Source organism: Cricetulus griseus, chromosome 7 (genome assembly GCF_003668045.3).
Source record: "Cricetulus griseus strain 17A/GY chromosome 7, alternate assembly CriGri-PICRH-1.0, whole genome shotgun sequence".
Taxonomy (NCBI): Eukaryota; Metazoa; Chordata; class Mammalia; order Rodentia; family Cricetidae; genus Cricetulus; species Cricetulus griseus.
Window position 1 is genome coordinate 100,680,269 of NC_048600.1, and position 14,333 is coordinate 100,694,601.

At 41.6% G+C, this 14,333-nt stretch overlaps 1 protein-coding gene across 1 annotated transcript in view; it reads left to right on the forward strand.

The window, feature by feature from the left end:
• Tex14 (testis expressed 14, intercellular bridge forming factor) overlaps positions 1-14,333 on the forward strand; it is an 80,366-nt gene that overhangs the window by 34,818 nt on the left and 31,215 nt on the right. The window contains 9 exon segments of the mRNA XM_027426329.2: positions 1,759-1,911; positions 3,846-3,910; positions 3,913-3,981; positions 3,984-4,015; positions 4,589-4,739; positions 6,887-7,803; positions 10,115-10,221; positions 12,862-12,950; positions 13,926-14,207. Coding sequence (XP_027282130.1) covers positions 1,759-1,911; positions 3,846-3,910; positions 3,913-3,981; positions 3,984-4,015; positions 4,589-4,739; positions 6,887-7,803; positions 10,115-10,221; positions 12,862-12,950; positions 13,926-14,207 — 1,865 coding nt within the window.

The window sequence follows — 14,333 nt, forward strand, 5'->3', positions numbered from 1 at the left end:
CACATACACTAGGTAGGTGATGCACTCTAAACTACAGCCTCAACCCAGCCCTGTCCTTTTATAAAGTAAAGTAAGGTCTAGAGGGATGAAGGAATGGTGTCCAGAGACCCAGCTAGTTCGTTAGGGGCATAACTGAAGTAGAGCCAAATGGTAGGAAATTCCCCTAGGCCATAGGCAGGATGGACTTGAGGTCAATGCAGGAAGATGAGCTAGGAGACACTGGGATGGAAGTAAGAGGCCACAACAGAAAGATCTGCAGTGCATTGAGCTGGTGTTAACAGTTGCCGTGTTAGGGTTGAGGTGGAAGGAAGGAAGGAAGGAAGGAAGGAAGGAAGGAAGGAAGGAAGGAAGGAAGGAAGGAAGGAAGGAAAGAGTTAGCTAGGGTTGATGAGGGACATACTAGGCATGATAGAAATAGGACAAGATTTAGGCTTGCTGACCTCAAATGGAACTTCAGCCAGTAATGGCAATCAGGAAGTCATCATAGCGGAAACAGTATATCTTTCTTTGTATAACACAAGATGATGAACCGTGAATCCATATGGCTTTTAATTCTGCATTTATTTTGGGTAACATTCTACTTGAACTCATCAGTTTGTTTAACATCCTTGTCAGTAGTAACATTCCATCTCCTGGCATAAAGGGTGATGCAGCCATTTTTTCTCTACTCTTAATTCCTCAATGATTTTTTTTTTTTAATTCACAATGTCTTACTATGAATCTCAATCTGGCCTGTAACTTGCTATATAGATAAGGCTGGCCCTTGGAATTTTTTTAATGTTTGTTTTCATGTATTGTGTGTGTGTATGTGCGCGTGCGTGCATGCTTATTACTGATACCATGAAACTGGAATTAGAGACCAGGTGAGTACCATGTGGGTGCTGGGAATTGAACCCAGGTCCTCTGGTACAGTAGTCAGTGCTCTCAACCACTGAGCCGTTACTTCAGCCCATCCTCAATTGAATCTTTAGAACAGGACACTACTTGACCTTGCAAGTGGTGTCACATAGCTACACCCAAATGAAATTTTAAAACTCAATCCAGGAAACCTTCACTGCCCTACAGTGACAGCCAAAAGTCTCTCCTCCTCAGCACCACTGCAGCCCTTTTCCTTCCTGGCATGGATCACAGGGCCTCTCATGTGGTAAGTGAGCACTTGAGCTATATCCTGGTCTTCCCCATCTAGCTTCAACAGAGAAGGAAGAAAGGGTGTAAGAGAAGAAAGTGAGAATAAAAAAGAAGGGATTTGAATTCTAGTTGTGACTTGTCCTTTGCTAGGACCTTAGCTAAGTCAGAGGCCTGAGGTTCCTTTGGAGAAGTGCTGAGCTTGAAGAAGGAAGTGTGGGGCTGGAAAGATGGCTCAAAGGTTAAGAGCACTGACTGCTCTTCCAGAGGTCCTGAGTTCAATTCCCAGCAACCACATGGTGGCTCACAACCATCCGTTATGAGATCTGGTGCCGTCTTCTGGTGTGCAGATACACATGGAAGCAGAATGTTGTATACATAATAAGTAAATAAAATCTTTAACAAAAAGAAGGAAGCATGGTAGTTTCCCAAAATATATTACAGATAATAGAATACCCATTGCCTTTTGGGATGTAGCTGAGGAAGAACACTTGTCTAGCAAAGCATAAGGGTCTGTGTTTGATCCCCCAAAATATAGCTACTCTCAGAAAGCTGAATGCAAGATAAAATAAACAACTTAAGTAAAAACTATTCCGAAGGTAATCAAACTCTGCCTTGTGTTTCCTTCCCTAGCCAGGACAACGGTGTACACAGGGACATGACTCGAGTGCCCCTTCCCACCCAGCTCTACAACTGGGCTGCACCTGAAGTGATCTTACAGAAGGCAGCTACTGTGAAGTCAGATATCTACAGCTTTTCCATGATCATACAAGAGATTTTGACAGGTAATCAAAGAGTACGTTAAAAATTGATCAAAGTCTTTATTTTTAGGTTAGAGATTTCCCCCCCATGAGTTGCTTAGTTTTATGAAAATTCAGAACTTAAGAAAAAAATCCTGAAGTATCTTTTTCATTTGTCTGTTCTTCTGAGATAGGGTCTCTTATCATGTAGCCCTGGTTGTCCTGGAACTCTATGTATACAGGCTGTCCTCCAACTTAGAAAGATCCACCTGTCTCTGCTGAGTTCTGGGAATAAAAGCATGCACACCACACCTGTCTTCAGGGATCTTCTTTGTGCTTATTAGACACAAGACAGTTTCCCAGAAATCTATCTTTAACTATTTAAGATTCAGAAAAGCCCATAGATCTGCTTGCTAGTGATAAGGCACTTAACTGAATTAAAAACTAGGGATTGGTAGATATATACATGATGTCACTTGGAAAAATTGAAAGCCATTAACAAGGGGGAGCACATGGACCCCAGACTGTTGTCTGGAAGGCCAGCACAAGACTGATCAAGACCCCTGGACATGGATATCAATGAAGAGGCCTCCGCACCCTAGGGGGCCCCTGGTAGTGGATTAGTATTTTTTCCTGGTGTAAGAAGGGACTTTGAGAGCCCATCCCATGTGAAGGGATTCTCGGCCTGGACACATGGGGGAGGGCCTAGGCCCTGCCCAGGATGATGTGGTGGACTTTGGGGAGCCCCCGTCTAGGGCCCCACCCTGCTTGGAGAGTGGAGGGTGGGATCAAGTGGGAAGGGGGAAGGAAGGGTTGGGGGAGAAGGGATTGACATGTGAAGCAAGCTTGTTCCTAATTTGAACTAATAAAAGAAAAGAAAAGAATGAAAAATGGAAACTACATGACTTCATGTAAAGTACTCATGTAACCGAAGACAAAAAGACTACTGCAAGAGAGAGACAGATATAGCCATTTTTACATGCATACACACATGTAAAAATCACATTCAAATAAGGGAATATGTCAGAGTCAGCTGCCCTTTTGATGCTTACATTCCCAGAGACAAAACTATATTCTTCATGAGATGAATATATGATCTACTTAGCTTGATGCCCAAGCATTCCCTTGTCTCCAAGTCTACTAGGGACGCCCATGTGTGTAGGATGCTGACACTACTGTTTGCTGTCTCTAACAGAGATTTCCCTGATACATAGGTTAAATGGTTCCTTGTCCATAATTGGGCTACCAAGTGGTTTCTCTGTGGAAGAAAGGGACCAAGTGACTTACTAGTTCGTAACAATTTCTGATTTATCTTTTTGTTTTGTTTTGTTTTTTGAGACAGGGTTTCTCTGTGGCTTTGGAGGCTGTCCTGGAACTAACTCTTGTAGACCAGGCTGGTCTCGAACTCACAGAGATCCACCTGCCTCTGCCTCCCGAGTGCTGGGATTAAAGGTGTGCACCACCAATGCCTGGCTTATCTTTTTCCTTTTATTTTCACATGTAATTTTGTATTTTTAAATGTTTTATTAGCTAGCTTCATGATGAAATGTTTTGTACATGTATAAAATATATTTTGATCATATTCACCCTTGTTGTATTTTTAATTTTATTTTATGTGTATGGCTATTTTGTCTACATGCATGTTGGTGCACTTCTTGTGTGCCTGGTGCCTGCAGAGCCCAGAAGAAGGCATTGGATCCCTGGAACTAAGGTTACTGATGGCTGTGAGCTACCATGTGGGTGCTGGGAATTAAACCTGGGTCCTCTGGAAAAGTAGCCAATGCTCCACTTCTGAGCCATCTCTCCAGCCACCACATTCCCCATTCCTTTTCCTCCTTACTTATTCCCAACATGTCCCCTTTCTAATGTTTGTTCCATTCAGTGAGTTCCATTATGCTTACAGGAACTTGGGCAAGAGGTTATTACAGAGACACAGGCAGTCTAGTAGATTCACTGAAGAAATCGGTGATTTTCTTATCTCAATATACCCTGGAATGCTTGGATGGCTGTTATTAAAGAAACCATAGCCTTGGGAAGTTATTTTGATTCAGGCTTCCGGAACCATACTATGATATTAAGTCAGGTATCCACGCCAAGCAGAAAAACCGAACAATTACAAGATATTGTATATTCTGAAGAATGACTTAAAGGCAAGCCCTGAGATTGGGAAAAGTTTTTTTTCTGCTATCTACTTCATTCTAGAGACCAGGAAGCTAGAGACCCAAGTTTTAAAACCTTCTCGAATGGTTGACAGTGGTGCACTGTAGATGTACGTCATGAGAGCACATGGGTTGGGGATACGGGATACTGAAGTAGGATCAGGAATTAGAGATTATCCTGGACTACATAGAAAGTTCAAAGCTAGTGTAGCAGAGTATATACCATGATTGGGTTTCAAGAAGTCCCCAAAGTTTTAGACAGCATCATTTTATTATACTGTGTTGCTGAGAAAAGCCTATCTATTTAACTTCGTGAAGGCGTCAGAGAATTTACAAGAGATGCTGGGGAAGTTGTAGGGTATAGTAAAGATTCAGGGAATGGCAGAATTGGAATAATAATAACTAGCTAATTAGGACTGATTGTCAGTCTAATAGAGAAGAAAGAGTAAAGAGGAGGTATCTGGTGTGTGTGTGTGTGTGTGTGTGTGTGTGTGTGTGTGTTTCTTAAAAAACAGTTGGCATTTGGATGACCTCAGATGTATCCTTGACAATGTTTTGTTATAGGAGTTTCTTGGAGCTCAGAAAAGTCAGCCAGCTGAGAGCCCCAGAATGCAGAGTTATGAAGCCCATCCTGATGTTAATCCCTGTCTGGGACTAACTTCAGAATATCAAAAAGATGCTCCAGATTTGGACATCAAAGAGCTCAAGGAAATGGGTATGACTTGGACTCACAAAGCCTTACTTTAATAACAGTGGGATGATTTGGGTGTTCTGTTTTACATTTTAAAGTCATGTGGATGTATGCTAGTACACATGTGCCATGGTGCATGTGGGGAGGTCAGAAGACAACTGGTGGGGTCAGTTCTCCCCTTTCACCACATGATCTGGGCCATCAAGCTTGCCGCCAAGTGCCTTTACCCTACTGAGCCATCTCATTGGCTCTTTTTCTTTTTTTAAAGAGCAATTTATTTGTATTTTATGAGTATTTTGGCAGCATGTATACCTGTGCACCAATATCCATGCCTGATGCCTGGTGAATCCAGAAGAGTTATTTATGATTGTGAGCTGTCATGTGGGTGCTGAGTATTGAATCCAGGTCCTCTGGGAAAGCAGCCAGTGCTCTTAACTGATGAGCCACTTCTCCAGCCCTGTTTTTGGTCTTTTTAAGATAGAGTCTAATAGCCTAGGCTAGTCTTGAATGTTCAATCCTGGCTTAGTCTTTCAAATGCTGGAATTATAGGCATATGCCACTATACTGGGCATGAATTTACTTTTTTTTTTGTTGTTTTGGTTTTTTTTTTTTTTTTTTTTTTTGAGACAGTGTTTCTCTGTAGTTTTGGAGCCCGTCCTGGAACTGGCTCTGTAGACTAGGCTGGCCTCGAATTCACACAGATCCAGCTGCTTCTTCATCCGAGTGCTGGGATCAGAGGTGTGCACCACCACCACCATCAGTTTACTTTTTTGAAATCACATGGATACTAGCCGTTTCCTCTAAAACTGTGTATATAACCTATGCTGAAAAAAGATGGGTACTTGGCCGGGCATTGGTGGTACATGCCTTTAATCCCATTTTAATGCCAAAAATCCCAGATTTTTGTGGGCCTTTAATTCAGCCCCACAAAAATCATTTTAAAAATGTAAAAGTACTGGGCTGGAGAGATGGCTCAGGGGTTAAGAGCACTGACTGTTCTTTCAGAGGTTCTGAGTTCAATTCCCAGCAACCACATGGTGGCTCACAACCATCTGTAATGTGATCTGATGCCCTCTTCTGGCACTCACTGTATACATGATAAATAAATCTTTAAAAAAATGTAAAAGTACTATCTTCAGATCAGCTGGGCACAGTGGTGTGCACTTAGAATCCCACTATTTGGGAAGCCGAGATAGGAGTATCACTTGAGTTCTGAAGTTTGAGGTCAGTCTTAGCAACATAGGATTTATTTATTTATTTATTTATTTGTTTGTTTGTTTGTTTGAGACAGGGTTTCTCTGTGTTAACAGCTCTGGCTGTCCTGGAACTCTCTCTGTAGACCAGGCTGGCCTCAAACTCACAGTGATCTGCATGCCTCTGCCTCCCAAGTGCTGGAATTAAAGGCCTGCACCACCACCTGGCAATGATGCATACCTTTAATCCTCGCATTTGGGAGGCTGTAGGCAGCGGCAAGCAGATCTCTCTCAAGGCCAGTCTGGTCTACATAGTGAGATCATGAGTTCCAGGACATCCAGTTCTACATAAAGAAAGCCTGTCTCAAACAACAACAAAAAGAAAGAGCTTTTCATCCTCTGTTAAATGTATCTGTTGGTCTTCCAGTAGGATTTCACTCCTCTGGGAAGTGAATTAGAAAAGTATTGTTTTTGTCCCTTTTAAAAAGTTGTTGACTTAAAAATTGTAGAATGCTGCCAGCTGTCACAACCCTGAATTTGATTTTGCCCTCCTCCCATCCTTATCTGTTCTTGAAGCTGGGGGAGGTGGACACCTGGCTCGGACTTAGCAAGTTTGTTCTTTCCATGGATGAACACCCCGGGTCCTTCCCGGTGAGTGTTGTTTCAGCCACAAAGCAATTTCATTCCACTGTTTCCATCTCAAAATAAAAGGAAACTTCTATTGAAAAAAAAGTTGTTGTTGTTGTTGTTGTTGCTGTTGATACAGGCTCTCACTAGATGGTTTAGGCTGGCTTCAAAGTTGCTTAGTCCAAGCTGGCATCTAACTTAAGATCCTTCTGCCTCAGCCTCTCAGATGCTATGGTTGAAGTTGTGTATGCCACCTGACCCAGCTCATGTTGTACACCTTGAACAATAGCCAAGCTTGCTTACCTTCTATGATCAGCTTAACCAGTGGGGTATTACTATTCTTTCCAACAGGTAGTCAGCCCCATTCACCAACAGATCACTCTATTCCCACTGGAAAAACAACACTAACTCCTCAGGTCCTGGATTCAAGTCTGTCAGCCCAGGAACCTGAGAATCTAAAAGTTCCTCCTCCTGCTTCGTGTTTGGCAGAAGAGGTCAGGAGCCCCACCACAAGTCAGGCCAGCCTCTGCAGCTTTGAAATCAATGAAATCTACTCAGGCTGCTTGTACTTGGGAACTGACATAGAAGAAGAGTGCCCAGAGACTGCTTCGTTGCCTGAGGGGGATAAGCTAAACCAGGTAGATGAACTACCATCCCTGGAAGAAGAGCTGGATAAGATGGAGAGAGAACTGCATTGCTTTTGTGAGGAGGACAAGAGCTTTTCAGAAGTTGACACAGACCTTTCCATTGAGGATGGGGACTGGCAGAGTGATTCCATCAGTTCACTCAGCCTGTCTGAACCAACCAGAGAAGACAAGGGCAAAATGAACAGCTGGTCCAAGACTGACGAGTACGTCAGTAAGTGTGTGCTGAATCTTAAGATTTCACAGGTAATGATGCAACAGAATTCTGAGTGGCTGAGGAAACTTGAACAGGAAATAGATGAACTTGAGTTGGCACAAAAGGAACTGGACAACCAATGCAGGAGTTTGTGGGATGCTTCATTAAGGTTTGCGAATGCCAAGTTTCTGTTCGCTGTGGGACCTCCATCTTTGACTTACCTTCCTCCTGTTATGCAGTTATCAGAGCCCAGGCACTCTGAAAATGGTGACTTTTGGTTGGCCCTAGCAAGGTCTCCAGGAACAGAAAGAGACTTCCAAGAAGGACATGTTGGCAAATATCCCAAGAAACTAAGTGACTGTGGTTGGAAGCCTTTCATACAAGTTTCTGAAGAAAGCAGCAGGGACCAGTCAGAGACAAACAATCAGGTACATTAAGTCGGTAGAAAGAACTGCCTTTGCAGGATCCTGGAACCAACATTTCCTGTGACCTATATGCAGTGTCTATAAATAAAAGTAGATAACTCATAGCAAGGTCCTCTTGGTTTAGGAAATAAGGCCTCTATGATGGAATTCTGTGGTAGATATTCTGACACCCATTCCAAACCAAGCACAAAGCCTTTGTCCTTCTCTATATAGATTCAAATGTATTAGGTTCAGCTATGTGAAATTTCTGTTTTATAGTTCAGTTAAGTACTAGCAATTTGACATAGTTCAAAGTGTATAAAGTATTTTGGACAGGTATTAATCCCCATTTTGGAAGCTGGAGATATGATTTAGTATTTAAGGGAACTTGCTGCCTTTGCAAAGCACTCGGGTTCATTTGGCAGTACCTACATGAGCCACAAGGGAACCAGCGCCTTCCTCTGTATATAATTCACTCAGGCCCACACACTTTAAAAAATTTCTCTACTCTAAATTGCCATTGAGTTATTTTAAGACATACATATATGGAACTGAGAAGATAGCAGTAAAGTATTTTCGAGACAAGCGTGAGAATTTGAGTTTGATCTCCAGCACTTACATTTAAAAAAAAAATCAGTCATGTCAGTCTGTACCTATAATCCTAATGCTGGGGAGGTGGAGACAGGAGGATCCCTGGAGCTTGGTGGCCAACTAGTCTAGCTGAATAGGTAAGTTTCTAGTTCAAGTGAGATACATTGTCTCAAAAACCGTGGAAGGGCCTATAGAGATGTCTCAGGCATTAAAAGCACTGGATACTCTTCTGGAAGGCCCAGGTTCAATTCTCAGAACCCTCATGGCAGTTCACAACTGTCTGTAACTCCAGTCCCAGGGGTTTAGACACCCTGTTTTGGCCTCTGTGGGCACCAGGCACACACATTGTGCACATACATGCATGCATTCAAAACAATCATACACATTTAGTAAATACATAAACAATTAGTAGTAGAAATTAAGGAGATACCATTGACTTATTCAACCCCCCCACACACATACACACACACTGAGGTATAAATAAAACATTTATAAAGGCTATACTAGAACCTGGCATATAATGGTGAATAAGCCGCAGACTATGCCCATACTTACGTACCAGTGTGTTTTAACTTCAACACAAAGAAACCTGATTTTCAAAGAAGACAGTTAAGTGAAAATAAGATAGCCCAGGAGCTGAAGGTGAGATTGCAGGCTTCTTCTATGGCTCTTTTTTCCCCCCATTTTTTGTTTTGTTTTTGTTTGTTTGTTTTGTTTTTGAGACAGGTTTCTCTGTGTTGCCCTGGATGCTCTAGAACTCCCTCTGTAAACCAGGCTGGCCTGGAACTCAGAGACTTACCTGCCTCTGCCTCTCAAGTGCTGGGGTTAAAGGCATGCGCTACCACAGTCAAGCTTCTTCTGTGACTTTTTAAAGACATAGTTGAGGTATGACTCACTCTGTGTCCCAGAATGTAGTATGGTGCCTGATAACACCAATGATACTTAATAAATAAATGATCACTGACAAATGAGAGAATGAATACATACAGTTGAGCAAATTCAGAGAGATGAGTGGAGTGCCTCTTGAGCCACACTTTTAGAGCTGGAAGACCCTCAAGGCATGGACCAACTCTTTTGCAGAGTGTGAAGCTGAAGCTCAGTGCTCTTAACTACTGAGACATCTCTCCAGCCCTATTACCTTCTTTTATGAATGATAAAACTGACCTAGAGGGCTTTTGTATTATTTTCATCAAGGCTTAGACTGGAATCCAAGGTTTGTCTTGCCATGGTAAATCTCTGCCTGTTTGTTGCTGTAGGGGAGAAATGTTTAGCAAAGTTTTTAAGTTTCTTGTTTCTTACTTTTTTTTTTCAAGACAGGATTTCTTTGTGTAGCCTTGGCTGTCCTGGAACTAGCTCTGTAGACCAGGCTGGACTTAAACTCACAGAGGTCTCCCAAGTACTGAGATTAAACTTGTGCACTACCACAACCTGGCAAGGTTTGACTGTGTCTTAGGTTGGCTCTGAACTTGCTATGTTGTTTTGTAGTATAGGATAGCCTCAAACACAGCAATCTTTGTCTCACTTCCCCAGTGCTTGACTTACAGATGTGAACCACCACACTCAGCTTCTGATTCTGTTTTGTCTCCTCATTTTCTGCTTGCTTTCTGTCTGCACTGGGCTCTTGAACTCCACATTCTTTAGTAAAAACTTCCAGGTAATATATATGCTATTAGATATGAAACATGCAAAGGAAATTATCATAAATTGGTCTTGTTATTTATTGAACTATGTTTGTTTTTTTAAGCTACCAATTGTTTGTGGCCCTGGGAAGCAGAACACAGGTGAGCAGTTACCATCCATCCAAGAAGCCAAGGAGAGTTTGGAAAGAAATAGAAGCCAAAATACTAGGAGGTGGGAATTGAACATTTAGTGCCCTTTGTGTCATATGCCCTTTGTGTCATAGACCACTTTCTGACTTTCATATATTTAATGACAAATGGATTGTGAATAATGAATAAAACCAATGCAGAAACAGATTGTTAAGGAAACTTAGAGAAGACATCATATGCAAAATGGATGACTGGTTAAATCAGAATTCATCAGTATTAGTGGTAAAGTATTTTGCCTTTCTAAAAGTCCCTAGATAATTTTAAATTTTTTTATTATATTATTTTTATTTTAGAGATAGGGTTTCACTGTGTAGCCCTTGGCTGGCCTGAAACTCACTATTTGACCAGACTGGCATCAAACTCACAAAGCTCTACATGCCTCTGCCTCCCAAGTGCTAGGATTAAAGGTATGTGCCATCATGCTGGAATACATTTATTTTTATTATTTTCAAACAACTTATTTATTTTTATTTTATATGCATTGGTGTTTTGCCTACATGTGTGTCTCTGTAAAAGGGTGCTGGGTTCCCTGGAACTGGAGTTACAGATAGTTGTAAACTGCTTTGTGGGTGCTGGGAATTGAACCCAGGTCCTCTGGAAGAGCAGCCAGTGCTCTTAACCACTGAGTCATTGCCACCCCATTGATTATTTTTTTAAGTACTTATTTTTATTTTATGTGTGTTGATGTTCTGACTGCATTTATGTGTGTATACCACATGTGTGCAATACCCATGGATTCTCTAGAACTAGAGTTCTGTGTGTTTTTAACCACTGTGTTGTTGCTGGAAACTGAACCCCAGTGCTCTGCAAGAGTGGCAAGTGCTCTTAACCACTGAGCTATCTCCAGCTCTTGTACATTTAGAGAGAGAGAGAGAGAGAGAGAGAGAGAGAGAGAGAGAGAGAGAGAGAGAGAGAGAGAGAGAGAGTGTGTGTGTGTGTGTGTGTGTGTGTGCCTCAAACTCACAGAGATCTACCTGCCTCTGCCTATCAAGTGCTGGGATTAAATGCGTAAGCCACAGATCTCTGTGAGTCCGAGACCAGCCTGGTCTACAGAGTGAGTTCCAGATAGCCTCCACACCAATACAGAGAAACCCTGTTTCAAAAAACCAAACAAACAAACAAAGTATGCTGTGGCTTACGCATTTAATCCCAGCACTTGAGAGGCAGAGGCAGGTAGATCTCTGTGAGTTTGAGGCCAGGCTGGTCTACAAAGTGAGTTCCAGAACAGTCAGAGCTGTTACGAAGAGAAACCCTGTCTCAAAACAACAACAACAAAAAAAGTGTGTGATCTGTGACACAGCTATGAAATCCTTGTTACCTAGAATGCACTACTACCCAGCTGGACCAGAAGGCAGAGCTCAGCAACAACTGTGAAGAATCTTAAAATGTTCAAAGCCTTTGACCTAATAATCCTGCTTCTGGGAAACTCCTAAATACATAATCAAAAACAGAAAAACCTGGGTTTTAGTTTTGGGACGGTTTTCTGGGGGGTGGGGGGGTTGAGACAGGCTACCCTGGAACTTGCTCTGTAGACCAGGCTTGCCCTGAATTCAGAGAATTCTGCCTGCCTCAGCCTGCTGAGTGCTAGGATCAAAGGCATGTGCCACCAACGCTCAGGTTGATCATAACACTTTTTTTTTTTTTCCTTCGAGACAGGGTTTCTCTGTGGCTTTGGAGGTGATCATACACTTTTTAAATTAATTTCTTTTTCATTTTTTTTACTACTACCACAGTTTCCCCTCCCTCCTCTCCTCCTATCTCCATCTATCTACCTCCCTTCTATTCCCCCATCTACTCCTCCCTGATCACACACTTTTAAAGAGTTATTTATTTATCGTTATTATTGTTGTTATTATTTGAGACAGGGTTTCACTGTGTATTCCTGTCTGCTCTGCCACCATGCCCAGTCCTAAAGAGTTATTTTAATAAATGACAAAATAAGTTATAATCATGGGGTATTCAGAGGAAGAAAGACTGTTCCAGTTTGCAGACAAAGAAGGTTGGTCGAGAGTGACTAATACTCACTAACAGGATCCAGAACTCAGAGACACTCTGTTCTTCAGGATATTTGTACCTTAGATCCTTGTTTCAAGTGTTAGCTCTTGTGCTGTCACTGATGTGGTGGGCTTAGCTCCAGAGCACCTTCACATGAACTATCTCTTTCATGATTTGTCTCATTGGGGCAGTGTAGACTTGGCAACAGTGAAGGACAGATTTTGTCAGATGAAACTATTCCAATGGTCAGTTTCTTTTACTTCTGAAAATCTCCCAAGAACACTGTTAGAGTCATGAATTATGAATTTGGAAATTAATAAAAAATAATAAACATGTGGGGAACTTTTAGCCCAACCTTTTAAGTTTTCAGTCAGGAAAGGTCTAGGGAGTCAAGTATCCAACTCAGGAGTTACAGCTAAATAGTACCCGGACCTTTCTCTGAGTCAAGCCTCTCATGGAGACCTGGGTCATCCAGGCCTCAGCAGGGCTCTGCCAGCTAGGGGGCCTTACAGTCTGAGATGATGGGGTGTCAGGGGCTGTCTGGTGGTGAGTAGGAATCAGAGTGGGACGGGGTTCTGGGTGGACTGGTGGGCTTGGAACTGTTAGGAACTTGAACAAACATTTTATTTGTATCTACCTCATTCCTACCATAAATGATGCAATTTAGGATCAATGTGGGATCTGTGTCTTCTGAAATCTATAATATAAAGTCAAGAAATAATGAAGATGATGGAGAGACACACTTAAAATGGAAAAGTGAGTATGAAGTCATAGTTTTTCTTAAAAGATAGTATTTATTTATTTAGACAGTATTTCACAATGTAGCTCAGACTGGCCTTAAACTCACGATACCCTCAAATATTAGGGTTTAGGCATGCAATACTATGCCCAGCTGATGATTGAAATTTATAATTCTTGATTATAATCAGTTTTGTTTGTTTTATGCTTCTGGAGATTGAACCTGCACAATTGGAGGTTAAACAAGCACTTTATAACCAAGCAATACCATCAGCACCTGTTTGGTATCTCTTAAGTTTCAAACACATGTCTCATTATTTAGGATCATAAGTAACTCCATTATTTACACACACACACACACACACACACACACACACACCCACTCACCCACCATATCCTATAATAAAAGCACAGATCTTCTGATTGCAGACTGTAGAAGGAAAATGCTTTTATATTTTAAAACTTTGTAGCAAATACTTCTACCAGCTATATAAATATATATATTGTATAACATGTAGTAAAATAATATACAATATATTTACCCCATAAACATTAAAATGGAGAGTGTGCAGTACTACACTCACATATTCTGTAATATCCTTTTGTTGTGGTTTACTTGGTGTGTATCTTCTCCCAAAGATTTGAGCTCAGTGTAGTCTAGAAAAGTCAGGCAGATGATAATTACTGTAGCCTGGGAATTTTAAGTATTATTTTTCTCATTAAGTCATCTATAGGGTCCATCTACAAGTTCTCTACTGCTTTTTACTGGAATTCAGCAGCATAGCTATTGTTTAGGGTAATAACTGGAGTTTCCTATAGTCTATCATAGTTCTCATCCCCTCCCCTTAAAAGTAAACAGGCAAGGGTGATGAAACTGTACCAAATAATTATTGTGACAGTATGGCTGAAGTAGTATTGTATCATTTAAGGTTGAAAATTTTTGTTTCTAATGTTTACAGTGATGTTTTAAATGCTTCTTTCTCTTGTGCCCAGTGGCAGTAAAAGAAATGGCAGAGAAAGCAGTTTCTGGACAGCTCCTAGTACCTTCTTGGAATCCTCAGAGTAGTTTGCCCTTTGAGAGTAAGGTTGAAAATAAGGCCACTGCTTTGCCACAGCCCCCAGTTAGAGGTCCTGAGAGCACATATTGGCAGCACATTGTAGAATATCGAAGAGAAAATGATGAACTGAAAGGAAATACGAAGTTTGGCAAAATGGAAAACAGTGACTGTGACAAGAACAAGCATAGCAGACAGACAGGCCTTCGAAGCTTCACCAGTAAGTTCATTGGGAGGGGCTGGGTAGGTGAGCTCTATCTGTTTATCAGCTCTCAAAATATGTATGCTTCTAGCATATTCCTTTTGCATGGTCCTGTCTCCCCCTTTTTTGAGAACCTGTGTTCAA